We start from the raw sequence: 25,658 nt of genomic DNA on the forward strand, positions 1-25,658 counted from the left end.
TCTGTGCTTCACTTGCCAGGATAAATTCATGCATGGTACCCGAGTGCTTCCTGATGAGAGGGAGAGAAGGACCCCAATTTGGATGATAGAAATGTTTGAACATTTAATAAAGCCCTACTGATCCAGGTGTGATTATGATTTGTGTTTTGCGAATTTCTTTTTCTGTGTTTGACATCTGTGATTTTGAAGATTTAGGGAAATTCCTAATGATTTTGGAAAGAAAACAATATGGTAGAGTAAGCTAATTACTCATTTTTTCATAAATGATGTGGACCATGTTTCCTCCAGGTGGTTCACCGATCTGTGGTAGCAGAAATCAATGCTATTTTTGGGGGTTTAATACAAGGGCCCTTATAAGTTGAATTGATTTTTGTCTTTTGCACACAGATTTAGTATGTAGATGAGGCTAAGTTTTAAAAAAAACAATTACTTTTAAATTTAATGTAACCATTAGTCTCAACTCTTTTTTTATATATAAATTTATTTTTTATTGGTGTTCAATTTGCCAACATATAGAATAACACCCAGTGCTCATCCTGTCAAGTGCCCCCCTCAGTGCCCATCACCCAGTCACCCCACCCACCCCCTGCCCACCTCCCTTTCTACCACCCCTAGTTCGTTTCCCAGAGTTAGGAGTCTCTCGTGTTCTGTCTCCCTTTCTGATATTTCCCACACATTTTTTCTCCTTTCCCCTTTATTCCCTTTCACTATTTTATATATTCCCCAAATGAATGAGACCATATAATGTTTGTCCTTCTCCGATTGACTTACTTCACTCAGCATCATACCCTCCAGTTCCATCCACGTTGAAGCAAATGGTGGGTATTTGTCATTTCTAATGGCTGTAGTCTCAACTCTTTACCAGCCCCTGTGCTTTAACATTCAGTGTTTGATTTAACTACAGGTGTAATAGATAGTTCAGGTGTTAAAATTTATCTTGGAAGAATAACATCTTCAAAAAAGTGATAGTTTTCTGGATGTCATTATTTAATACTTAACTCTGGTCTCAATAGTAATGAGTCATTATTCAACTACATGTGATAATCTCTTTCAGCTGAAAATGTGTATCTAAAATGCAAGTTCACCTTAGCAGAAACCTTCAAACGGCCTTCCCTTGTCCTCTAAAATTGGATCATGAAGGTATTGGAAAAAAACTACTTCTGGATGTTGCTTCCACTGCTTCGTTTGATAGCAGATGCTGCAGAACACGAAGAGGTAGCAAAACATGCCATCAAGTTACACCGAGGCAGAGGAGCGGCCATCGCTCAGAGGAAGCAGTGGGTCCTGGACAGTTGCAGAAAGCTCTCTGGGCTTCTTCGCCAAAAGGCTGTGGTTCTTAACAAACTGAATAGTGCAATCAGAGCAGTGGAAAAAGATGTTAGCCTGTCAGATGAAGAGAAACTGTTTCAGGTGCACACATTTGAAATTTTCCAGAAGGAGCTGAATGAAAGTGAAAACTCAGTGTTCCAGGCGATCTATGGACTGCAACGAGCCCTGCAGGGAGACTACAGAGATGTTGTGAACATGAAGGAGAGCAGCAGGCAGCGCCTGGAGGCCCTGAGGGAGGCTGCGATAAAGGTCCGTCTGTCCCACTCAAAGCCAGGGAGCAGATCAAGTTGGAGTCCAGTCAGATCATGTGCAGCAGCACACATACAGAAATATTCCGCTCCTTTTGCACGATCTTAGCATAGCTACATTTCATGAATTCCAGGGGTCTGTTCTAGGAGTTGTTCTTTAAAAAAAAAAACAAAAAAAACAAAAGATTTTATTTATTCATAAGAGACAGAGGAGGGCGGGTGCAGAGGGAGAAGCAAGCTCCATGCAGGGGGCCCGACGCAGGACTCGATCCCAGGACTCCAGGATCACGCCCTGGGCAGAAGGCAGGTGCCAAACCACTGAGCCACCCAGGGATCCCCTCCAGGAGTTGTTCTAATGCTTCTCTCTATTGTGGAAATCCCCAGGTAACCAAAATAGTGACCTAAGTTGTACCAGTAAACTGATATGGAAAGAAGTATATTTGTAACCGCAATCAACATTTTGAGTTCCTGACAACAATTTCTTTTAGTGTGTAGGTTGGTTGTCTTTAATGTCCATCTGCTGAAAATAAAAGTACTAACATTACTTTTAAACAAATACATACATTTGAGATAAGGATTTTGATGAAGTGTATTTTGAAAATGGGGAGATGCAGATGTGATACTTATATGATTTTTTGAAGCCATCATTTATACCATTTCTTATGCATCAGTTTAAATACTGATCTTCCTTGACTTACGATGGAATTTTATCCCAATAAGCCCATCAAAAGTTGAAAATACAGCAAGTCAAAAATAACAGTTAATGCACCTAACCAACCCAACACTGTAGCTTAGCCTGGCTCACCTTAAACCTGCTTAGAACACTCATGTTAGCCTACAGTTGGGCAAAATTACCTAACATGAAGCCTATTTTATAATAAAGCTCCGAATATGTCATGTAATGTATTGAATTCTGTACTGAAAGTGAATACAGAATGCTTGTCATTGTGTTTATTGTTTCCATGTGATTGGTGTGTGATTGGGACCTGCGGCCTTATGCCCGTTGCCCAACATCATGAGAGGGGATCCCACTACTTATGGCCAGCCCAGGAAAAGATCCCATCAAAATTCCACATGTGGTTTCTACTGAATATGTATCACTTTCATACCATCATGGAGTCAAAAAGCCTTAAGTCAAACCATCCTAAGTCAGAGACCATCGGTATATGAAATACTTTATCTTCATAGAAGGGTTATGGTATTATCACACAGTTTAAAAGGTAGAGAGGATACAAACTTACTAAACTTTCTTTACCAAAGTACCAAAGTAGAACATGGTGATAGGATAGATAGCTGGAGTCAGAGTTTTGGGCCACCTTGGTTCAGTAGCATATCTGTTTTTGTGTGTGATTGAATGTCAGAAACAGACCTTGATGCTCTCATCTGACAGATGTTACTGCCTTACCAGATCCTTTGGACAGCTGAGCCATGAAAACTCCTTGATTTTGAAGATAGGCACTTAGTGGTATTGATTTGAGATAGTTTTACTATAAAATAGGAAACTAACATGAGTTTGATGATCCAACTGTGCTTACTTTCTACACATGGTTTGTGCCTCACATCTGAGACAGTCTGGGTAGTGTAGCAGGCAGCTGTGTTAGAGGCATTGGATGATGTTGAGAAGAAGTCTGTCAAACAGCCACGCTTGTCCTTGGGACCGTCCTGCTGCTTTTCTGTTCCAGCCATGCCCCATGCCTTTAAAGGATGAATGCATGTTTTATTAGTAAGGATGTTGATTTGATTGATAGCTTGGACTTAAATGTGATTGTATAAGATACCTGTATTGTTGGCATCATCCATCAGTTTTCCAAGTAATGCTGTTGGTTTCTTCTGGAGCAGTTTCTCCTTTGTAACTTAGAATTTGTGTGTATCTTGCTTAGAAGTTTTTAGCTCAACAATCAAGTGTCATAGGTATTTTTAGAGTACAACTGGACCTCCATGCATAGTAGGCATGATGTCTGGAATATAATCTTTTCAGTGAGTGATTTGGATGAATAGATGACCTTCAGAATTTATTTACAGTAGTATATCACATTTGTGGTGTGTATGTACAAATAGCTTTCCCTAAACATTTGGCTAAGCTCCATTATGTTTGAATGATCTGGGACACTTGACCCTCTCTCGTTGACTGGAACCAGATTTACACATTTATGAACATATTTGACAGTGAGAGCATGTTGGTTGGTAGCGCCAGTGAGGCACCTGAATGGAAATCCTAGCCTGGCCTATTTCTTAATAAACCCCACATTTCCTTTCTCACCAATGAACAGGAAGAGACAGAATATGTGGAACTTCTGGCAGCAGAAAAACATCAAGTTGAAGCTCTCAAAAATATGCAACATCAAAACAAAAGTTTATCCATTCTTGATGAAATTCTTGAAGATGTGAGAAAGGCAGCTGATCGTCTAGAGGAGGAAATAGAAGAACATGCTTTTGATGACAATAAATCAGTAAGTAGCATTCCAAGACAGTTTCCTGTCTTGTCTGTCTGCCTGCAGAAAGGATGTGTGGTTGAATTTGTTGGCATGTCTGTTTTTAGTGTGAATTGGAAATGAAGATAAAACCAAAACACCTGTGTGTCCCAGAAAATGATTTGGTATGGTTTTGCAGAAAGTACACTAGCTATCCTTTACTTCGCATTATGTTTTTGTCAGTTACCCACCAGTAGCTCATCCTTGTTCCACTTTGCCTTCAGGTGGATTGGGACTCTGGTCTCAAAAAGCTTGACCTGGGACAGTCGGGTTTCAGTGCTGATCTGCTCAGGGGAGCCCTAAAGTCCTTATGGGAATCGTATGCGAGGCAGGCTTTCAGACCTTTCACTTGCTCTGACATGTTCAGGATACTCTGGGAAAAATGAGATTGATGCCAAAAATTGAATCCTGAGAAGGACTCAGAAAAGTATGTGGTAATAAAAACAAATGGGAACACAGTCTGGGTCGGTTGAATGTCAAGCAGGGCTGCTCTCTGACCTCACCAACGGCAGGGGAAGAGGACATGTGAGCATTGTTTTGAAGGAACATGCCCTGTATGCACTGTGCACCGAGCACTTCTGTGTCAGGACATCAGGCTTTCCCTACCACATGTTCCTCCACTTCAGTTCCACCACCATCAGCTTGGGTCACTATGGACACTGCAGACCCTGCAGACAAGGGCCCAGCCCAGCACTATGCCTCCATTTCAGATGCCAATCACAGGTTCCAGGTTTTCACCTTGGAGGGTCTGACAACTTCCTCCTCAGGCTCTCACAATGCAGGAAGACAGTTTATTGGCTAGGTTACCAGGTCATTATGAAAGATACAGCTCAGAAACAGCCAGATGGAAAAGGTGAAAGTGTGGATGGAGCTTTCATGTTCTCTAGGCCTGCTTCCTTCTCTCCCAGCTGAGTACCTCCTTTTGTTGAGCAACCTGGAAGCTCTCCCAACCCCATACTTCCAGGGTTTAATGGAAGCTGCATTGTGTAGGCATGTGATGAACTCAGCTTCCAGCTCCCTGTCCTCTTGGAGGTCACATGGTCAGTTCCGCAGGTGGCCAGCCTCATCCTGTGGTTACCTAGCGGCTTTCTAAAAATCCCCTCACTGCTGTGAACTCAGGAGAGGATAAAAGGGCTTGTAAGGTGCTCCTGTCGCTCCTTACACAGTTTGTGGGAGCTGTGAGCCAGGAAGGGAGATGGAGACCAAATATGTATTTCTTGTTACAAGTTGTGTCCTGAGTCAGGTAGAGCGGGTGTTTGAAAGTCATAGGAACCGTAAACACTTTTACCCTTAAATCACTTTTTTAGTTGAAACAGTTTTCCTGATTTATGCTAATGAGCCTTTATTGATCTTTCATCACACATGACAGAATATTAGAAACATTCCTGCCACTTCTGTATGGAATTTTTGCTCTAAAAATTGAGCTTGAGAACATTTCATTGGTTTTCATTACACAATGTTGGGTATTCTTACAGGTGAAAGGGGTCAATTTTGAGGCAGTTCTCAGAGTGGAAGAAGAAGAGGCCAATTCTAAGCAAAACTTCACAAAGCGGGAAGTGGAGGATGATTTGGGTCTTAGCATGCTCATTGACTCCCAGAACAACCGGTACATCTTGACCAAACCCAGAGATGCCACAATTCCACGCGCAGATCACCACTTCCTAAAGGTACTCTGTTTGCTCACCTCTCAAGATCCCCACTCCCTCCCCCCCATTTCCTGGTATACGTATGTGAAGTAAGATTGTGCTTCGTTTTCTGAGTGTCATAATGGAGTGCGTGACCTTCGTCCTAACAGATTCTACTAGAACTCCCTGTGTCTTCTGTAACTTCAAACATTTTCTCTTTTTATTTTTTTCCCAAAAGAATAAGGCATTGTAATATTTTAAATGAAAGTTAATTTTGCTTTTGAGAATTTGAAAGTCTTTTTGAAGTCAGGAGTTACTATGATGGGCTCAAGTTTTGTCACTAAAATGGAACACCTGATGAGGCAGAGAGGCTTTGGCTGAGACATTGTGTGTGGCTTTGTGTAGACATGGGAGTAGGATGAGATCCAGCTCCTGAGAGGTACCGGATGTGCATTATGTAAAGATTTGCACTTGACAGTGTTATGGCTGGAGATCACTTCCTGGGTCTGGACCAGAGTGCATACCAGGTGTAGAAGTGACCAGGGCAGCCTGCTCAGGAAAGGCTGGCAGGATCTAGACACACTGTCAGGTTCCAGCATTGTCCTGGATGCCAGAATTTGTGCTGGTCTTTTTTCTTTAAAGATTTTATTTATTTATTCATGAAAGACACAGAGAGAAGGGCAGAGACATAGGCAGAAGGAGAAGTAGGCTCCCCTTGGGGAGCCCAATGTGGAACTCGATCCCAGGACTCTGGGATCACACCCTGAGCCAAAGGCAAACGCTCAACCGCTGAGCCACCCAGGCAGATGTTCCTGTGTTGGTCTCAAAGAGGATGGCAGCACAGGCTGAGAGAAAGGTACATGATCCCCAAGGAGTATAGGAGGTGGCTGACTCCTGTGCCGATAAACTCATGTGGAGAAGGTCAGCCCAGGTGTTGGCTGCCTTTGTTATGACCAGAGTGGAAGCTGGGAGGGCCTGTAGAACATCTGCTTTCTCTACTAACTAGCCCTTATCTTCTTGTCTTGCCAACCATTATCTTAAATGTTTGTGTTTCTTTTTTGTTTATTCTCTGCCAGGACATTGTTACCATAGGAATGCTATCTTTACCTTGTGGCTGGCTGTGTACAACCATAGGGTTGCCTACAATGTTTGGGTATATTATTTGTGGTGTTCTTCTGGGGCCTTCGGGACTGAACAGTATTAAGGTAAGAATAAATTTTAACTATTTTAGTATCTGTGTAATGGAATACTAAAGCACAAAGACTAAAGAGTTTTAAAGTTTTGAACTTAGTGAAGAGCGGTTTCTTATAAACCATATTGAAGAAGATGCCCTATAGAGTTTCATAAGAAATTTTTAAACCATAAGGAAGTAATTTGTTCATTAGTTGAATGGATGACTTGACTAGAGAAAAAATCATGTTTGTGTCTTTGATTTTTATTAGTTTTAGAAATTTTGTTTCCAGTACTAGAATGAACTCTATTCTTCAGATAGTGAAAACAGCTCAGAATACTGGATTAAATGTAAAATTTAACACTTTGTAATGTACTGTAAAGCTGGTGAAGTAGTGAGGAATTATCAAGCCTAAATGTGGGGTGTTGTGAAGACCCCAGGAAACAGTGAGTACTGGGGCTGTTTGCTGACAGATTGAAGTGAGCTACGTCCTGTATCAGTGACAGTTTTTGGCAGTAAGGAGGGGTTCCCAAGCTTTCGTGGAGGAGGGCTCCAGAATGTGTTATCTAAATATATACCATTCAGACAGGATGAAATGAGAATGCCAAGAAAGAATGTCATGAGTCCCACACAAAAGGAGTCATATAGGGTGGTGAGAAACAAGCAACAGAGTCCTCAGAAGGTCCCTGGCCCTTCTTGGATGGGTAGGACAGGAGCAGACAGATGGGGAGAGGTGTGGGCACTCCCTCCTGCAGCCTTATGCCTGCTCCCGACTGACACCTCACCAGGCAGAGGGATTGCTGCCATTTCTCCAGACCAGACAACAGAAGAAGGTGTGAAAAAATCCTCGTTCCTAAGTAATTTTAACAATGGGTCTGATTGACAGGGTGATGTAATCTGAAAGCCTAGGACTTGGTGGTAGGTGAACCACTGAGTGACCTGGCAGGTGCTCTTGTGGGCTGGGCTCAACTTGGCAGGATGGCCTCTAAGAAGAATGGTTTCTGGGGGCTTTTCTTTAAAGACTTTTGTATTTATTTGAGAGAGAAAGAGATGGTGGAGTGGAGGGAGGGGCAGAGGGAGAGAGGCAGACTCCGCCCTGAGTGGAGAGTCCAATCTCTGAGATCATGACCTGAGCTGAAACCAAGAGTTGGACACTCAACTGACTGAGCCCCCCAGGCACCTCTGGGAAGAATGGTGTTAATTCAGTTTTCTGAGTAGGTAACTTCCATGTGATTGAGAACAAAATGGTGGGGTTAAAAAGAAAAAAATTTTAAGTTAAGGTGAAAAATCTCTTCCTGCCCATACCCTGTCCCTCCCCTTTTTTTTTTTTTTTTAAGATTTTATTTATTTATTCATAGAGACACACAGAGAAGAAAGAGAGAGAGGCAGAGACACAGGCAGAGGGAGAAGCAGGCTCCATGCAGGGAACCCGATGTGGGACTCGATCCTGGGTCTCCAGGATCATACCCCGGGCTGCAGGCAGCGCTACACCGCTGCGCCACCGGGGCTGCCCATGTCCCTCCCTTTCTAGACTATTTACAAACAATGGTAAATATGAATATATTTTCCTTTTTCATTTTTTTCTTCACGGCCAAGCTTGTTTTAAGAAAATCATTAAGGCTGAATAATAATAAATAAAGGCTGAGTAAGGTAGCAAATACGATTAGAAGCTACAGATATTGGAATTTCTAACCAATCTGCTCTAGTTGGAAAATAACGTAATTATGGTAGACAAAGATAAAAACCCTAGGGTGTACCAGCCGAAACTGGGCAGCGGTTCATGGAGCTGGTGCCAAATCTTTTATTTATCTTTTTCTAGTAGGAGGTTGATAGGCTTCTGTTCATTAAGTTGAGAAGAACAGTTTTAAGTATATTAGTCTGAAGTCATAGGTTACAGCCTCATTTTAAAGAGGGAAAAAAGTAAAAGCCAAGAGACAAGGGAGGAAGAGCAGAAAACTCAGCATAATACGTAGAATTGGAATAAACCTATCTGTTGAGATGCAGGTTTGCAGATGGTTTTAGGAAAAATGTGCAATAAGCAAGACTCGGTGAACATAAGTTGAGTAAGAAGGGTTGAAGTGAAAGGGAGGAGATGGCAGTGAAAAAGAGGGCGAGGCCCATCCTGTGGGTGGCTGGTGGGCTGTGTGTGTGTCCCTGTGTGGCAGGCCAGGGCAGGGTGTGGACATGTGGAGGCCTGAGCTTTCCTTTCAGACATTGAGTTCATGGCTGCGCTGTAAACCTCAAGTGTAAATCATGTAGGTGGTGCCAAATATAATAGTGGAAATTCTCTGCTGTAGCACAGTGGCGTAAAAAGTAAATAGCAAACAAAGAACTAGAACAAACACAGAACACAGGAACACTGTATCTCAAAGCCTGTGGGGAGTGGCCATATGTGGCGTCCGGGAGAACATTGGTGCACATAGTCGTGTGCAGACCCATGTGCTTTGTGGTTCAGACATCCTGCTCAGGTTCTGAGCCGCCCTGCCCTCCAGAGAGAGCAAAGGCAGTGGGAATGATGACAGCAGGGCAGCTGCTGAGCCTGAAAGCAGCTGAACTCATGAGCTAGTACACTTCGTATGTTAAATACATTAAATTGTGTGGGGTTTTTTTGGTTGTGTTTGCAGTCTGTTGTGCAGGTGGAGACCTTGGGAGAGGTCGGTGTGTTCTTTACTCTGTTCCTTGTTGGCCTGGAGTTCTCCCCAGAACGGCTGAGAAAGGTAAGGGCCTCACCAGGCGGTGCTGTTACCCCAAATTTAGCATCATAGGGTATCAGTTTGTTTGCTTTCAGTGTTGTTCATGATTGGGCTGTGAAATTAAACATTTTAGAATACAGTATGTTTTAGCTTGATACTGTTTTTGGTTCGGTTCCCTCTGTGGGTCTCCCACCATTTGACTTGGGACTTGGCAGTGTCAGGAGGCTCTTGTAATACATTTCCTGACATTGGAAACATCTGGAGTGGACATACAGGCTGGTGGCCAGTTATGGCTGTGAGGAGGGCCACAGTAGGAAGTTAGTACCCAGCCTTAGGTAGAGCCTCCCGGCTGACCTGATCCCCAAACACAGGATTGTGATTTTGAGGGAAGTGTTGCTTTTTATCAAGAAGCAGAGCAGAGGAGGAGAAGCCCACATCCTTCAGAGCACCCAGAGGTGAGCAGTGTATTAACGCACAGGTGAGGCTGGCCAGCCCATAAGGCCTCGAGCACCGGCCTCAGAGCCTCTGTGCTGAGCCCCTCCTGCCCCCCTGCCCTCCCTTGGGCCCCCTTGTGTTCTTGTCACTGGGCCTGGGTGTGGTAGTTGGTTTTGCCTGAGAGGATTCGGGGTGAGACGAGAAAGAACAAGTGCTTTCCAGTAGAATAGGATGAGTTTTTTTGGTCAGTATATACCGTTCCTGTTTGTACAGACGTCATATAGACTTTATTATTGTGTCTCTTCCACACAATTGGAAATCCTAGAGAGTAAGAATTAAACCTGATTTCTTCACATTTTCCATCACATCTAACACAGGCACTAAGGGCACAGTGAGGCGCCTCATCAGTACTCACTTACTGAGCTGCACCACCTGGATCTGGGCCTGACTCTGGCTTCCACAGGGCCATGTGTTTCCATCCAGGAAAGGGAGGTGGTGCTGTTTATCTGGGAAGTGTGTTCTGAGGGTTAGAGTACATGCGCACAGACATGTATAATGCAGAGAGAGGTACATGTGTTTACTCCCTGCAATACCCTCACAACCAGTAAGCCATTTTTCTTGTGTTCTTATCATGACTTTGGGTGCCATGCTGTGTTTACTGCAAGCCACAGTCCTGAAAGATTGGGGCCCCACAACTGGGCAGCCTGTTTTGTATGTGCTCCGCCGGGTGCTAGTCAAGAGACGGCTGTTATCACTAACAAATGTGTTCTCTTGAAGGTGTGGAAGATAGCCTTGCAAGGACCATGTTACATGACACTGTTAATGATCGCATTTGGCTTGTTGTGGGGACACCTTTTACAAATCAGACCCACTCAGAGTGTCTTCATTTCTACTTGCTTGTCCTTATCAAGCACACCCTTAGTGTCCAGATTCCTCATGGGCAGTGCCCGGGGTGAAAAAGAAGGTAGGTGGTGACACGTTTTAAGTATGTATGTGTTGAAGTTAGGTATGCAATTCACTTGAATTCACTCCTAAGACCTCTTAGAAAAGTTAGTGCTCCCCCCAACCCCCATCCCTAGGGCTCTCCTCGCAGTGACGGTCCCTTGTGCCTGTGTTCAACTTTTCCAAATCCCCACTGGACTAAGGTGGCTTCTATGTGCTTGTTAATTTAGGTTGGTTTGAGGGCCACATTCAAAAGAAAGGAATCCATCTGCATTGGAAAATGTATATGGAATGGGGGTTTGGGAGATGAATGTGCTGCATGGCCTGGAGCCACCCAATGCCTGCGTGGCTCTCGTGTGAGATAATGGTGTTTTTACTGCCTGCGCTGCTGTGCTCTGCCATCACAGAGTGAGTGCTGGATGCTGTAACACTGCTTTCCTTCTGGCTGGGACTGGAAACTGACATACCTTTGATGCTTTTATGTAAAATACGGTAACCGAAAGGGATTTTCACTTCTTTGGTGCCAGTTTCATTCGTCTCTGTGCACAAAGCACTGGCCTCTGATCGTTACTGGATATAATGAAGCCAGACTGGATCAGCAGCTCAGGGTGAACATTCTGGGTTGTCTCATAGCTAAGCCTTGACAGCACTGCCATTTTTTTACATCATGTGTACTCATGATGCTCACTGTTAGGCTTTTATTTTGTAGAAGAAACAGGGTTAAACTGTAGTAACTTCACAATGCTATTTGCCATGCATCAACACACAGCAATGAAAGAGAAATATGAAAAGCGAGAACCAGAGCTGAGTGGGTGGCTTCTCTGATAAAGCCCACCTTGCTGTACACAGAACTGGTCGTGAGGCTGCAGGCTCCTGGCATCACACCCACTGCCTGGCACCAGGGGTTATGCATCAGAGTCTGGAAACCATCATAAACAAACTGGTGTCTTGTGATTTGTGGGCCATGGGCCTCCTTGTTTGGAACCGGACTAGCTGATGGTCTCATCTGTGGGGGTCCCTGTGGCCAGGTAATTAGGACTACCTCTCATAGGTGATAGAGGAGGTGAAGGGGGTGGCAGCGGTAAGAGGTAAGAGAATGAAAAGTCCTTCCGTAAGGACCATGTGCTGAGTGCCAGTGTGCGTGAGCATGTCCCTGCCTGGGAGAGACTCATGACAGCCCAAATGAGAGGATGTGAATTCTCCTGGTTTGTGGAAAAATCTCATAACCCCTGCGAAGTAAGCATGTCTGAAGCATTCAAACATAAGTGAGGGAATCATGCCTATTCAGTTCACGGAGGCACAGGGATAGGACACACTGTAGAAAGAAGACGTGGGAACAAATGCCAAGAAACAGATTCAATTCACAGAGGCACAGAGATAGGATGTGGGAAAGAAAGCCAAGAAACGGGGAGCAGAGCTAAGAGGCTCAGTATGTATACAGTAGAATTCCTGGAAGAAGAGTGGAGAAAATAGCTGTTGACTTCCAGACATGGAGAAGGATGTGAACCTTTCACTGGAACAAACCACTCCAAAACTGAGCAGAAAGAAGGCAAGGAAATTTACTCTAGGCATGGCCCAGCACAAGAGGGGCTTGACACCTATCGGAGAGCTGGGTGGTGGACGCCCATGGATCGTGTGTGGGGCATGTGTGCCCAGCAGAGCTGTCCCCGAAGCTCAGGCAGAGGCGAACATGTTGTCAGACACACACAGGGCCTGATGGCATGGCCACCTGTCCAGCCCTACACGGAGCGCTGCGATGCAGGGAATGTTGCCAGGTTGGCACGTTTAATCAGCCTCATACACAGAGTGCCTCATGTATTTTACATATGGACTATGAGAAAAGGAAGGTCAGCCTGGAACTCTGAACTGTTAGAAGGTGGGAGTGTTGACAGGGCTGCAGGTGTGGGAGGTGGGTGCACACACGGACAAACTTGGACCTCATGGAAACTTAAGATGAAACTCACATGCTAAATCCTCCCCTGCAGGACCGTTAGAAAATGTAATTTGGGGGGAAGAAAGCTTTGATTTATAATGGCCACAAATTTAAAAAAAAAGGAGGGGGGATCCCTGGGTGGCTCAGTGGTTTAGCGCCTGCCTTTGGCCCAGGGCGCAGTCTTGGAGTCCCGGGATCGAGTCCCACGTTGGGCTCCCGGCATGGAGCCTGCTTCTCCCTCCTCCTGTGTCTCTGCCTCTCTCTCTCTCTCTTTATGTCTATCATAAATAAATAAATAAATAAATAAATAAATAAATAAATAAATAAATAAATAAATCTTTAAAAAATAAATAAAGCAAGCAAAGGTAGATTTAAAATATATATATATAATGGCCACAAAAAATTTAGGAATAAATCTCTGAAGAGATGTGTGTGACCTTTAAGGAAAAAAGTACAAAATGTTATTGAAGAGATAGCCTGTGTTTATGATGAAAAGACTCGATACAAAAAGACATTGTTTCTCCCAAATTTATAAATTCCCAGCTATCCCAGTAAAAAATCTGGTAGATTTTTTCATGAAACTTAGCAAACTAAACCTATAGTTTGTTCAAGAACAAAGGCCAAGCCAATTATCATTTGAAGTGAGGTGCTTCCACACCAGATGGCAAGCCCTGAAGTCCTGTCCCTGTGCTCAGGCAGCACGGCATGTCCAGGCCAGGTAGGGTAGGAGGGGAAAGGACAGCCCGACGTACACATGCATGCATGCACACACACGGGACGTGTGGGCCAATGGGGTGGGTGGGAAGTAGTTTTCCCTACTGAATCAGAGTGCTCCCTGGAGCCACACACAGAAACCAGCTCCGTGTGGGTTCAGCATCTCGGTGTGCAGGGCAGAACTTCAGAGCCTCCTAGAGAGAAGTAGGGGAAACACTTGCGACCTGAGGGTAGGGAGGATTGCTGAAATTGAGATGCAAAATCCAAAAGGAAAGATGTTAACAAACCTGAACAAGTTGAACTTTGTAAAACTTATATTAAAAAGGCACTTTTTAGAAGCTGCAGACTAGGAGAAGACATTAGCTGTGTATGTGAGATGTATAAGGAAGTAATACTTGAACACATCCAAGAACTTTAACCGTGATTGAAACAAGAGGCACCCCAGTTGGAAAATAGAACATCCTAATGGAGAACTCAGGACAGAGGAATGTGCATTCTGAGGCAGCATAAAGAACAGTTCAGTGGTGCTTGGGGGAATGTCAGTGCAGGTCAGTCCTCTCAGGCCCGGCCTGGAGTCCCCTCAGCTGTGCCCAATATCACAGGACTGTAGGCCCTCACACGCGATCAGTAGGAATGTAAGCTGGTTCTTTGCTTTGGGGAACATTTCCACAAACAGATTTCCATTTCTGGAGACACATCCTAGAAAACTTCAAATGTGAAAGGATACTCAAAACACTTTTCTTTTTTAAGATTTTATTTCTTTATTAGAGAGAGAGAGCACGCACATGTTGGGAGGGACAGAGGGAGAAGCAGACTCCACTGAATGGAGACTTCAGGATTATGACCCAAGCTGAAGGCAGACTCTTAACCAACTGAGCCACCCAGGTGCCCCCAAAACAATTATTTTTGATAGCAAAAAGTTTTAGGTAATCTGAGTATTTAGTAATACAATGAGCAATTAAATTATGGTGTGTTCATATATATTGGAATACTGCAGATATAAAAGTGGATTAATCTTATGCTGTTGAGGAAGTAATACAAAATACAAATGTCTGATCCAATATAATTTATGGAAAGTTTGAAATTGTGCAAAGCTGCACCCTTAGAGCAGAAGGAAGTCCCCAAGGATTCAGTGCCCCTGCCTCTTCATATGTGGGTATGCCCAGATTCTCCTTTTTCACTTCTCATGGTTTCCAGCTAGTGCATTGCATAGTGGGGCTCAGACCCCCAACGGGGTCCGTAGATCGCTCCACCTCTCCATGTCCATGCTCAGAATCCAGAGAACGATGAAGGGTCAGGCAGCCCTGGGTCATGGTAGCAGCTTGATTATGATGAAAGGTGACACAACATCTGGCAATGGTGGCCTTTGGTACCTATCCCCAGAATGAGACTTCCTATCAGTCCTGTGCTATATGGACCCACAGAGGCCTCCTCTGGAAGACACAGGCCTACAAGAGACACCCATGCTGGGACCTTGCTGTCCTGTTCCTTATCTGTGGGAGTACTGTGGGCAGGGTAGGGCATGAGGCCAGGAGAGGTGAGGCAGGGGAATCTCTTCATGAAAAGCAAGGGAATGGAGTGTTTCCAGTAAATGTGCTAGAATGTTCATCATAGCATACTTGAAGTAGTGGGAAGATTGAAAACCTAAGTGCCATTGATTGGGGAATGGGTAAATTGCTGTATTTTATAGCAGTTTTAAAAAGAGATCTTTATGCGTGAGCAGTGGGTCATTTTCAGACATATGGTGAATAAAAACAAAAAACAAGCTGCAAAAAAAAATAAAAATAAAAATAAATAAAAAATAAAAAAAACAAGCTGCAAAAATGTTCATTATATTCTGTAAAGTTTATAATTATAAGATAATAAACTCAGTGTTGTTCCCGCATACATAGAGGTTATGTTAAAGTAGGAAAATACTCAAGGAGGGACACCTGGGTGGCTCAGTGGTTGAGCGTCTGTCTTTGGCTCGGGTGGTGATCCTGGGGTCCTGAGATTGAGTCCCACATCAGGCTGCTCAGTGAGGAGTCTGCTTCTCCCTGTGCCTCTACCCCTCCCCTGCTCATTTTCTCTCTTGTGCTATCTGCTTGCTCTCTCTGTCTCTCAAAGAAATAAATAAAAAAATCTTAAAAAACAAAACAAAACAAGGGAATGAAAACTAAGGCAGTAGTTGGGGGTGTGGCAGGAAGGGATTCAACTGCAGGTGGCCGGCTTACTGGTGATACCTGCAGTATCTTCAGGATCTTACTTTTTCAAAACTCTGAAGCTAATGTCTCAAAAGTTTACGGTAGGTATTCATCATATTTTTTACTCTTCATACATTAAAAGTATTTAATAAAAGAGATGGAAAACAGGAAAAAATTAAGTGCTACATTAGTGATAAGCACAAAAAATTAAACAGTGCAAAATTTAGACAAGAAATATTTAAAGTGGTATCTTTAATTTTTCATAGTTCCATCTGAGTATGTGCTTTGTATCTTGACTCTACTGCTTACCTCACACATCAGTCACTGCAGTGCATGTGTGTGTTTCCCATCAGGCCTTAGCTGCTTTTCCCAGGGCTTCCTGGGGACAGGGTGCACTGGGGATCCCCCTCCCCCCGCCCCGATTCTGTGGCGCCTGCCCCCTGGTGGTAGATAGTTCATGATCCTTGACTGGGAACAGGTGAAAGGCAAAGAACAGGATTTTAGAAACATTTAAAAAATGCTGCCAGAATATCATCAAATGCTATTTTTATTTTTTTTTTTTAGTTTTTATTTATTTATGATAGTCACACAGAGAGAGAGAGGCAGAGACACAGGCAGAGGAAGAAGCAGGGCTCCATGCACCAGGAGCCCAACGTGGGATTCGATCCCGGGTCTCCAGGATCGCACCCTGAGCCAAAGGCCGGCGCCAAACCGCTGCGCCACCCAGGGATCCCACAAATGCTATTTTTAAAAAGGAAGATGTGACTGGAGATTTTGTATTTCTTCAAAGTCAGGAAGAGGCACCATCTCGGACACAGGGCTGAACTATATTAATCCCATGTGAGGATTGCATGGAAGATGGTGGTGTCCCTGTGAACACAAGACCTAGCACTTTCCAAGATCAAGAGTCAGTGCTCATGAACCCATGGAGGTATTTGTTGAAAATTAGATAGGTTTTTGAAGTGTCCCACTCACCTGTTACTTTTTGTGAGGAGGGTATTCTTCACTATTAAGTTGTGCAATCCTCAAGGATGCAACAGAAGCCTAATGGGATTATCCATTTAGAATGTTTTATAATTCTAAGCCAAAAATAATTTTTTTTTCATTTTAAACAGGAAGTTTATTTAAACAAGACGCTTGACTTGAAGGGAAAACTAGGATTCATTTCTTTTAATTTATCCCTACTTAAAGACAGATTGCCCTACATGTAACAGCTATGTACAAAAAAGTTATAAAGTTGTCCTTGGTTTTACAATGATAAATGAAAAACATTAAAATTCTCCAGTCGAACAAGGTATGCAAGGATTTTTATGTTATTTTTTTTGTTAAACAGAGAGAGCGAAATCACTTACTGGAATATAAAGATAAGAGCTGTCTGAGCATGCCACTAATGAAGAGGGGGTATTTTCACAGAAGCAGTATTTTCCCCCATCCCATCTCCATTTGATGTCAATCAAAACATACCATTGGCCATTTAGTTAAAAAAAATGCAATATGCTTGTGCACATACACAGTTACTTTATGAACAATAAAAGAATGGGGAAGGAGAAATGAAAGAATAGAGAAAACTCTACTGTAGTAGTCAGGATGTGGTGGAACCAAATTACGGCTTTCTATTTGAGAATGTCTTCTTGGTCTGGGGGAACAAAGTTCTGGAGTAAAGTAGCAGGTTCCCTTTTTAGTAGACACCTCCTGTCTGCTGCTGGAACACATCAATTGTATCTTCATCCTCCATTTCCAACTGTGCAAGTGTGTCTGTTTCATTCATTGGCTGCCCATCAAATTGGAATCTGATCTGCCTCATTGACAGACCCTGTCGTTCACGATAGGCTTTCATTAGCATATAGTGTATGCCTCTTAATCTTAAACTGCACCACAGAACCATCCTGCCCCGCCATCTTCAAATTAATATGATCGTTTTTCTCAGTCTTCACTCCTTCCTTGGGCTTTTCATCAGCCATGGCGAGTGCCAGAGTCTCCTCAGCTGCCACTTCGCAAAAGAGGTACCAGGTCCACACCGAACGAGCCTAAAATTGTAAGACAAGATACGTTATTCACCAAAAATTTAACATTGTGTGCAAAATAAGCCTCCTGGAAGGATCACCTGGACTTCTAATCAAGTGTGACTTTTGCTAGTGATGACAGATTTTATTGGGTTTGTTCATTCTTTTCCATAAGGTTATTCTTATGAGATTGGCCTTTAAATATCTGTTCTTATGAGTAGATTTTTGTTCTTTAAGAAAAAAATAGCTTATTTTACAGGGAGATCATGAAACTTAAGTGTTTAGAATCACATTTAAAAGGTTGGCCCAGGGCAGCCCGGGTGGCTCAGTGGTTTAGCGCCGCCTTCAGCCCAGGGCGTCATCTTGGAGACCTGGGATCGAGTCCCACATCAGGCTTCCTGCATGGAGCCTGCTTCTCCCTCTGCCTGTGCCTCTGCCTGCTCATGACTAAATAAATAAAATCTTTAAGAAAAAAAAGTCTGGGTTCAGATAAATAAATAAATAAATAGATAGATAGATAGATAGATAGTTGACCCAAAGCCAGAACTGTTGGTTGAAAATGATGCTGTCGGAGGCCACGCGACCCATTGAGTTGGGTGGTATCGGTGTCCTGTCTTTTCTGCAGAGGAGTGGTATAGTCGCGTCAGGCAGCCCTGCCTACTCCTTGCTCTAGTGTTTCTCCAGCAGATCTGTGTTCATCTCAGGGACTGATGCTCACTATAGCAGTGGTAGCAGGCTAGAAGGATCGAGACCCGTCAGCCAGGAGGTGCAACAGAAGAGGCCGAGGCCACATCTTCTCAGTAGCTTCAGGGAGTAATAAGGGGTGCTTCCTGTGTGCTGGGGACGCAGAGTGAAGTTGGCATGGTTATCCAGGCCCTCCATATTCATGTGTCCCATGCCTTCTTTTTATGATGGTGTTTTTTTTCTATAGTTCTACAAATAAAAAGTAGTAAAAAACTGGAAATTTTGTTTACAAAATTTTTAATGTTTAATATCTTTCAGTGTTTGCTCTCAAAGAGATTTTAAAGTCAGTATTCTGCCAAAGTATCAAAATTATTTGAATTATTTTGGAAATATCCACACAATTATATTTTGACTTGGGACACTTTAAATTATTAGAAATCTGTGCTATTGATACCTTTTTCCTCAAGCAGGTGACATTGACTACAGTGCAGTGCTGCTTGGGATGCTTGTAGTCCAGGACGTGCAGCTGGGCTTATTCATAGCTGGGATGCCCACCCTCATCCAAGCCGGAGCCGGTACCTATTCCAGGTAAATGCGCTATGTCACTTCCTCGCACAGTCCGTTTCTAGTTTCCCATCGTTTGTTTATAAAAATATCATTTAATACCTTTTTTCCAAAGAGATGTTCAGAGCTTGTATGGCGCAGGCTGAGAGCTTAGACTTGGGTCACGCTGTGTGTGTGTGTAGGGGGATGCATGTATGAAGGATTCATGTGTGTGTGCATGTGTGTGATTTTGTGTGTGCATGCATGCCATCATTATGGGGATTATCATTGTTAGTGTCTCTGTCGTTATCATTTCGCTTTCTGATCTTTCCCTTCTCCCAATAAAATAATCCCAAACCTGAACTGCACTTGCTTAGGTTCATGTGGAGAGAGAAGTCAAATTGAAAAGTGAAAAAATAAACATATTCAGAAAGTCGTAGGTTATGTGGTATATACAGCATATTACAAGAACACCAGCCAGAAAATAAATCACTTGGAAAATGTAAGGAGCCCCATAAAACTTAAAGGTAAATTGCACTTGGGTTAGGACTATAAGCTTGAGTTTATTTTAAGCAAATATACTAGAAGCACATAAATACTGGGCTTTGAAGTGTTTCCAGATGCTACATTTATTTTATGTTTCACAGTGATGATACCATAGGTCACAAATTAGCAGACTTTTGAAATTTCTTTTGGAACCACTTTGAAATGGTGAGATCTGTCATTTAATTAATTTCTTCCTTTCTAATCTGTATACTTTTTATTCCTTTTTATTTCCTTGTAGTGGCTAGATTTCCAGTATTCTGTTGAGTAACATTATGAGTGGATGTTTCTGCCTTTTTTACTCATCTTAGAGGGAGCATCCATTCTTTCACCAATAAATATTACATTAACTGTGAGGGTTTTTTTTAGATGCTCTTTATCAATTTATGGAAGTTCCCTTCTATTCTTAGTTTGCTGAGTTTCTGTTGTTAGTGAATGTTGGATTTTGTTATGCTTTGTCTACATCTGTTAATATAATATGATTGTATAGGTTTTCTTCTTTAGCCATTTGATATGGTGGATTACATCAATTGATTTTTGAAAGTCAAACCAGCCTAGAATACCTAGAATGAATCCTACCTTGTTGTCATATATAATTCTTTTTATACATTTTATACAATTAGCTAATATATTGTTGAAGATTTTTACATCTAAGCTCATGAGAGAATTGGTGTGTCGCTTTCTTTTATGGTAATCTCCTTTTCTTGACTTGGTATTAGGGTAATACTAGGTTCATAAAGCTATTTGAGAATGTTCCTTCTCGGGATCCCTGGGTGGCGCAGTGGTTTAGCGCCTGCCTTTGGCCCAGGGCGCGATCCTGGAGACCCGGGATCGAATCCCACGTTGGGCTCCCGGTGCATGGAGCCTGCTTCTCCCTCTGCCTGTGTCTCTGCCTCTCTCTCTCTCTCTCTGTGACTATCATAAATAAATAAAAAATTAAAAAAAAAAATTAAAAAAAAAAAAAAAAGAGAATGTTCCTTCTCTTTCTGTGTTCTGGAAAACATTATATGAAACTGCTATTAATTCTTCCTTAAATGTTTGATAGAATTCTCTAGTGAAACTGTCTAGGTCCTGGGATTTCTTTTGGGGGATATTTCTTAGAATCACAAATTCAATTTGCTTAATGGTTATAAGACTATTCAGATTACTATATTTAAAAATTATTTATATTTATTAGAGAGAGTGAGCTTGAGAGAGAGAGAGATATCACAAGAGGGGAGGAGCAGAGGGAGAAGCAGGCTCCTCGCTGAGCAGGGAGGTTGACATGGGACCCCAATCCCGGGACCCCAGGTCATGACCTGAGCCGAAGGCAGACGCTTAACTGACCGAGTCACCCAGGTGCCCCTCTCTACTACATTTTGTTGAGTTGTGGTAGCTTAGTTTTTCAAAGAGTTGGTCTATTCCATTTCACTTGTCAAATTTATATGTGTAGAATTGTTTGTAGCATTCTTTTATCATCCTTTTGATGTCTGTAGAATCTATTTTGCTCCTCATGTTGGTAACTTGCATCTTCTCTCTCTTTTTGTCAGTCTTTCTGGAGGTTAGGCAATTTTATTAATCTCTTCAAATTACCAGCTCTTTATTTCATTGGTTTTTCTCTTTGTTTTTCTGTTTCTAATTTCATTGGTTTCTACCCTTCTATTTTTTTTTCCCTTCTGTTCATTTGGGATTTATTTTGCTCTTATTTTTCTAGGTTCTTGTGCTGTGAATGTAGATTATTGATTTGAAACCTTTCTTCTAAAAAAAAAAAAAAAGAAAAACCTTTCTTCTTTTCTTTTTTTTCCTTTCTTCTTTTCTATTGTAAGCATTTAGTGCTATAAATTTTCCTTGCAGCACTGTCTTAGTTGCATTTCTTTTATTTTGATAGGTTGTATTTTTTTTTTTTAATTTTTTTTTTAAATTTTTATTTATTTATGATAGTCACAGAGAGAGAGAGAGAGGCAGAGACACAGGCAGAGGGAGAAGCAGGCTCCATGCACCGGGAGCCCGATGTGGGATTCGATCCCGGGTCTCCAGGATCGCGCCCTGGGCCAAAGGCAGGCGCCAAACCGCTGCGCCACCCAGGGATCCCCTGATAGGTTGTATTTTTATCTTCATTTAGTTCAGTTAATGTAAAACATTTCCTTTGATGCTTCCTCTTTGACCTATGGATTATTTAGAAGTCTGTTGCCTAATTTCCAAGTGTTTGTGGAAATTTTCTTGTCGTCTTTCTGTTACTGATTTCTAGTTTCATTCCACTGTGGTCACAAAACAAACATACTTTGTATGATATTAATTCTTTTAAATTTGTTGCGGTTGTCTTGTGGCCTCAGATATGGTCTGTGGTAATGTTCCAAAGTCACTTGAAAACAAAATGTGTATTCTGATGTCGAATGGAGTATTTTATGTCAGATCCCATTTGTTCATTGCATTGTTCAGTTTTTCTGTATTCTTTCTGTAGTTCTATCAGTTACCGAGGAACATGGTTATTGATGTTCCCAATTATAATTGTTTATTTGTGTGTTTCTTCTTCTAGCTCTATCAGCTTTTCTTTATGCATTTTGGGGCTCTTTGTTTGGTACATCCACATTTAGGATCATTTTGTCTTCCTGGTAGATCTGGTTGTCATTATGTAATGTTTACTTCTAATAATTTTCCTTATTCTGAAATTCACTTTGTTATTAATATACCCACTCCTGCCTGTTTTTTTATTAATGTCTACAATAGTCTGTCCTTTCTATCTTCCTACTTTCTTTTTTTTAAGATTTTATTTATTTATTCATGAGAGACAGAGAGAGAGAGAGATTGAGAGGCAGAGACACAGGCAGAGGGAGAAGCAGGCTCCATGCAGGGAACCTGATGTGGGACTCGATCCCAGGACTCCAGGATCATGCCCTGGCTGAAGGCAAGTGCTAAACTGCTGAGCCACCCAGGGATCCCCTCTTCCTACTTTCAATCTATTTATGCCATTGTATTTGAAATGAGTTCCTTACTGACAAGGTATTGTTGAACAGTGGGTTTTTTAACCCACTCAATCTGTCCTAATTGGTGTGGAGACCGTTTGCATTTGAAGTAAATATATTAGGACTATGTCTTTTATTTTGTTATTTGTTTTCTCTGTTTCTTGTTCCTTTTTTATATTTTCCTTTTTTAATATATTTTATTTATTTATTCATGAGAGGCAGAAACACAGGTGGAGGGAGAAGCAAACTCCCTGTGGGAAGCCCCATGCGGAACTCAATCCCTGGACCTAGGATCATGACCTGAGCTGAAGGCAGACATTTAACCACTGAGCCACCCAGGCATCCCCCCTCTTTTATATTTTTCTTACCTCCTTGTGGGTTACTTGCATATTTTTAAGGATTGCATGTTTTTTAGTGTATTACTTTGTATAGTTATTTAGTAGCTACTCTAGGCACTGTAGTACATCTGCTACTGTAATCAGTCCCCTTGTTGTGAAATATAGGAACCTTATTTCCATTTAGCTCCCTTTTCTCTCCCTACTTTTTAAATATAATTGTTGTATTATATCAAGCACCATGTCAGATGGGTTTATTAAGTTTGCTTCAATAATCAAATAGGATTTTTAAACTCATGAGGATTATCTATTATATTTTTATCAGTTTTGTTGTTCTTCCTTAAGTTCAAGAACTCTTTTGTTAAAATTTCCTTTCTGTCTGAGGACTTTCTTTGGTCATTCTTTCATGGTTAGTCTGCCTCTGGTGACAAATTCTCATAGTTTTTCTTCAACTGAGAGCATCTTTTCTCTCCTCATTCCTGAAGGATATTTTCACAAGATATGGATTTTGCAGTTGATGGTTCTATTCTTCCAACACTTGAAAAATGTGCTACTTCCCTCTGTCCCCCACTGGCTTTGATGAGAAATTGGCTGCATTCAAATTTGTGTTTCTCCAAACACAAGTCACAGAGAATTACTTACCTATAGGAATACTTTCTCTCTAGCTGCTTTCAAGACTTGTTCTTTGTTTTCAGTTTTTAGAAATGTTAATTATGGTGCATCTTGGTGTGTTCATTGGTCCACCCTGCTATAACACCACAGACTGGGGTTAAACAGCAGACATTCATTGCACAGTCCGGCAACTGGACAGCTGAGATCAGGTGCTGGCAGATTGATTTCTTGCCAAGAGCTCACTTTCACACAGCTGTCCTCTTGCTGGGGCCTCCTGTGGCCCAGGGAGCACAGCATAGAAGGTCTCTGGTCTCTTCTTATGATGAGGGCACTGACCTTACCTCGGGGCACCAGCCATGGGACTCCTCCCAGGGGTCCCTCCTTCTAACACCATCCGTCAGGACTTCACCTGGGAATTCAGGGGAGGACAAAACGTTCAACCCATAATAGTCTGGGCTTATCTTCTTTGGTGTTTGCTTGGCTTCTTGAATCTGTAAGTTTATGTCTCTTCCTAATTTAGGATTTTCCAGCTATTATTTCCTCAGCTGTTGTCTCAGTTCCACATGATCTACCTGTTAGGATTCCAGGGGCTTTGTTATTGTCCACAGGCCTCTGAGATGACTCCTCTTTTTTCTCTTTTCTCTTTTTTGTTTAGACCAGGTAAATTCTGTTCATCTATCTTCAAGTTCACAGATTCTGTCTTCTGTCTTCACTCTATTTTAACCATCAAGCAAGATTTTTATTTTGGTTATTACAGTTGATGCTTGAATAATGCTAGTTTGAACTCTGTGGGTACATGGATACGTAGAGCGTTTTTTATAACTTCTGTTTCTTTACTGAGATTTTCTATTTTTTCATTTCTTTCAAGAGAATTTTTATTTGAATTGCTATTGAATCATATTTCTGACAACTAGTTAAAGTCTTTGTTAGATAATTCTAATAATGATTCACCTTGATGTTTACCTTTTGCAGGATGTTATATTACGTTTCAGCAATCCTAAAATGATAAGATTTCTTCTCTGCCTGCCAGGGAAAGGAGAAGGAGTGAATAATAGGTTGAGTCTGAGACCTTGGAGCTCTAACTTTGCCACTTGCCAGCTTTGCACTCTCTAGAATTCAGTTTTTTCCATGAAAATGGGGGTGGTGTGGGGTGCCTGACTGGCTCCATCCAGTGAAACATGTGACTTTTGGTCTGAGGGTGGGGAGTCCCATGTTGGGGACAGAGATTACTTAAAAATAAAATCTTTAAAAAAAACAGTGGGGATGGTATGGAAATAGTACCTGCCTCATGGACCGTGTGCAGGTTGCAGGAGAGAATCCTACAGAGTGCTAGCCCACTACTTGGGTGGAACTGATTCAGTTTATTGAGAGGGTCCTCTTGTCATTTTATTGTGATTCAGATTTTTTTTTTTTAACTATCAGAAAAGTAACACTTCTAGTTACAACTTATAAATCAGAGCTAGTTCTTTTTCCTTCTGGCTACAGATTTTCAAAATAAGTAACTGAACAAGATTTGGACAGCAAAAGGAAGGTTTGCAGCTTTAGCTGAAAATCCCTTGAGTTCTATTTAAGATGTATACAGTTATGACTTATAGAGGTCAGAGTCTTCTTACCAAATAGGAAGCAGAGCCTCCACAAAGACTTGCAGGCACTCATAAAGAACAAATATGACCCCTCATCGCAAGAAACTTGTCTGCCACTCACAGACAAGTAAAACTGTCGCCGTAGGACACAGGCTCAGTCAGAAAGCCTGGGGAACTTCTTTTTTTTTTTTTTTTTTTTTAAATTTGACTTATTCATGAGAGAGAGACATAGGCAGAGGGAGAAGCAGGCTTCCTATGGGGAGCCTGATGCAGGACTTGATCCCAGGATCCTTGGGATCCCGACCTGATCCAAAAGCAGATGCTCAACCACTGAGCCACCTAGACAATCTCAAAATTTTCTTTTGTATTTTTTCAATTAAAAAATCCAGTACAAAAAAAAAATCCAGTACATGTATTGATCCTATTTATGGTTCCACTTTAGCCATGAAACCTTATAGTTTAAATGATGTGGAAAAGATGTTCTATGTTAAGCTATAAAAAATGGAGTCAGATCATACATAGTACTCCTCAAAAGGTTAAACATAGAGTTACCAGAAGGCTCAGCTGTTCCAGTGCAAGGTGTTTACCCAAGACAAGTGAAAACATCTGTCCACATAAAAAGCTACCTGTGGGGATGATGGCAGCATAGCAGTGTTTACATCCTTAATG

The 25,658-nt window shown here is 42.1% G+C and overlaps 1 protein-coding gene and 1 pseudogene across 13 annotated transcripts in view; one reads left to right on the forward strand and one right to left on the reverse strand.

Annotated features, from left to right (window-relative positions):
- TMCO3 (transmembrane and coiled-coil domains 3) overlaps positions 1-25,658 on the forward strand; it is a 47,965-nt gene that overhangs the window by 5,982 nt on the left and 16,325 nt on the right. For 7 of the 13 annotated variants that reach the window (XR_007404799.1, XR_007404800.1, XM_049099186.1 and 4 more), the window contains exons 3-9: positions 1,055-1,578; positions 3,848-4,027; positions 5,524-5,715; positions 6,750-6,878; positions 9,469-9,561; positions 10,750-10,936; positions 18,899-19,019. Coding sequence is in view for 11 of the 13 variants with exons in the window: in XM_049099186.1 (XP_048955143.1) it covers positions 1,135-1,578; positions 3,848-4,027; positions 5,524-5,715; positions 6,750-6,878; positions 9,469-9,561; positions 10,750-10,936; positions 18,899-19,019 (1,346 nt within the window). In the remaining 2 variants the exon portion in view is untranslated. Of the gene's footprint in view, positions 1-19; positions 127-1,054; positions 1,579-3,847; positions 4,028-5,523; positions 5,716-6,749; positions 6,879-9,468; positions 9,562-10,749; positions 10,937-18,898; positions 19,020-25,658 lie in introns of all 13 variants that reach the window. The other 6 variants (XM_049099181.1, XM_049099182.1, XM_049099183.1 and 3 more) reach the window with 3 other exon arrangements.
- On the reverse strand, positions 16,437-17,755 carry LOC112655792 (small ubiquitin-related modifier 2-like; annotated as a pseudogene).

Source organism: Canis lupus, chromosome 22 (assembly GCF_003254725.2).
Source record: "Canis lupus dingo isolate Sandy chromosome 22, ASM325472v2, whole genome shotgun sequence".
Taxonomy (NCBI): domain Eukaryota; kingdom Metazoa; phylum Chordata; class Mammalia; order Carnivora; family Canidae; genus Canis; species Canis lupus.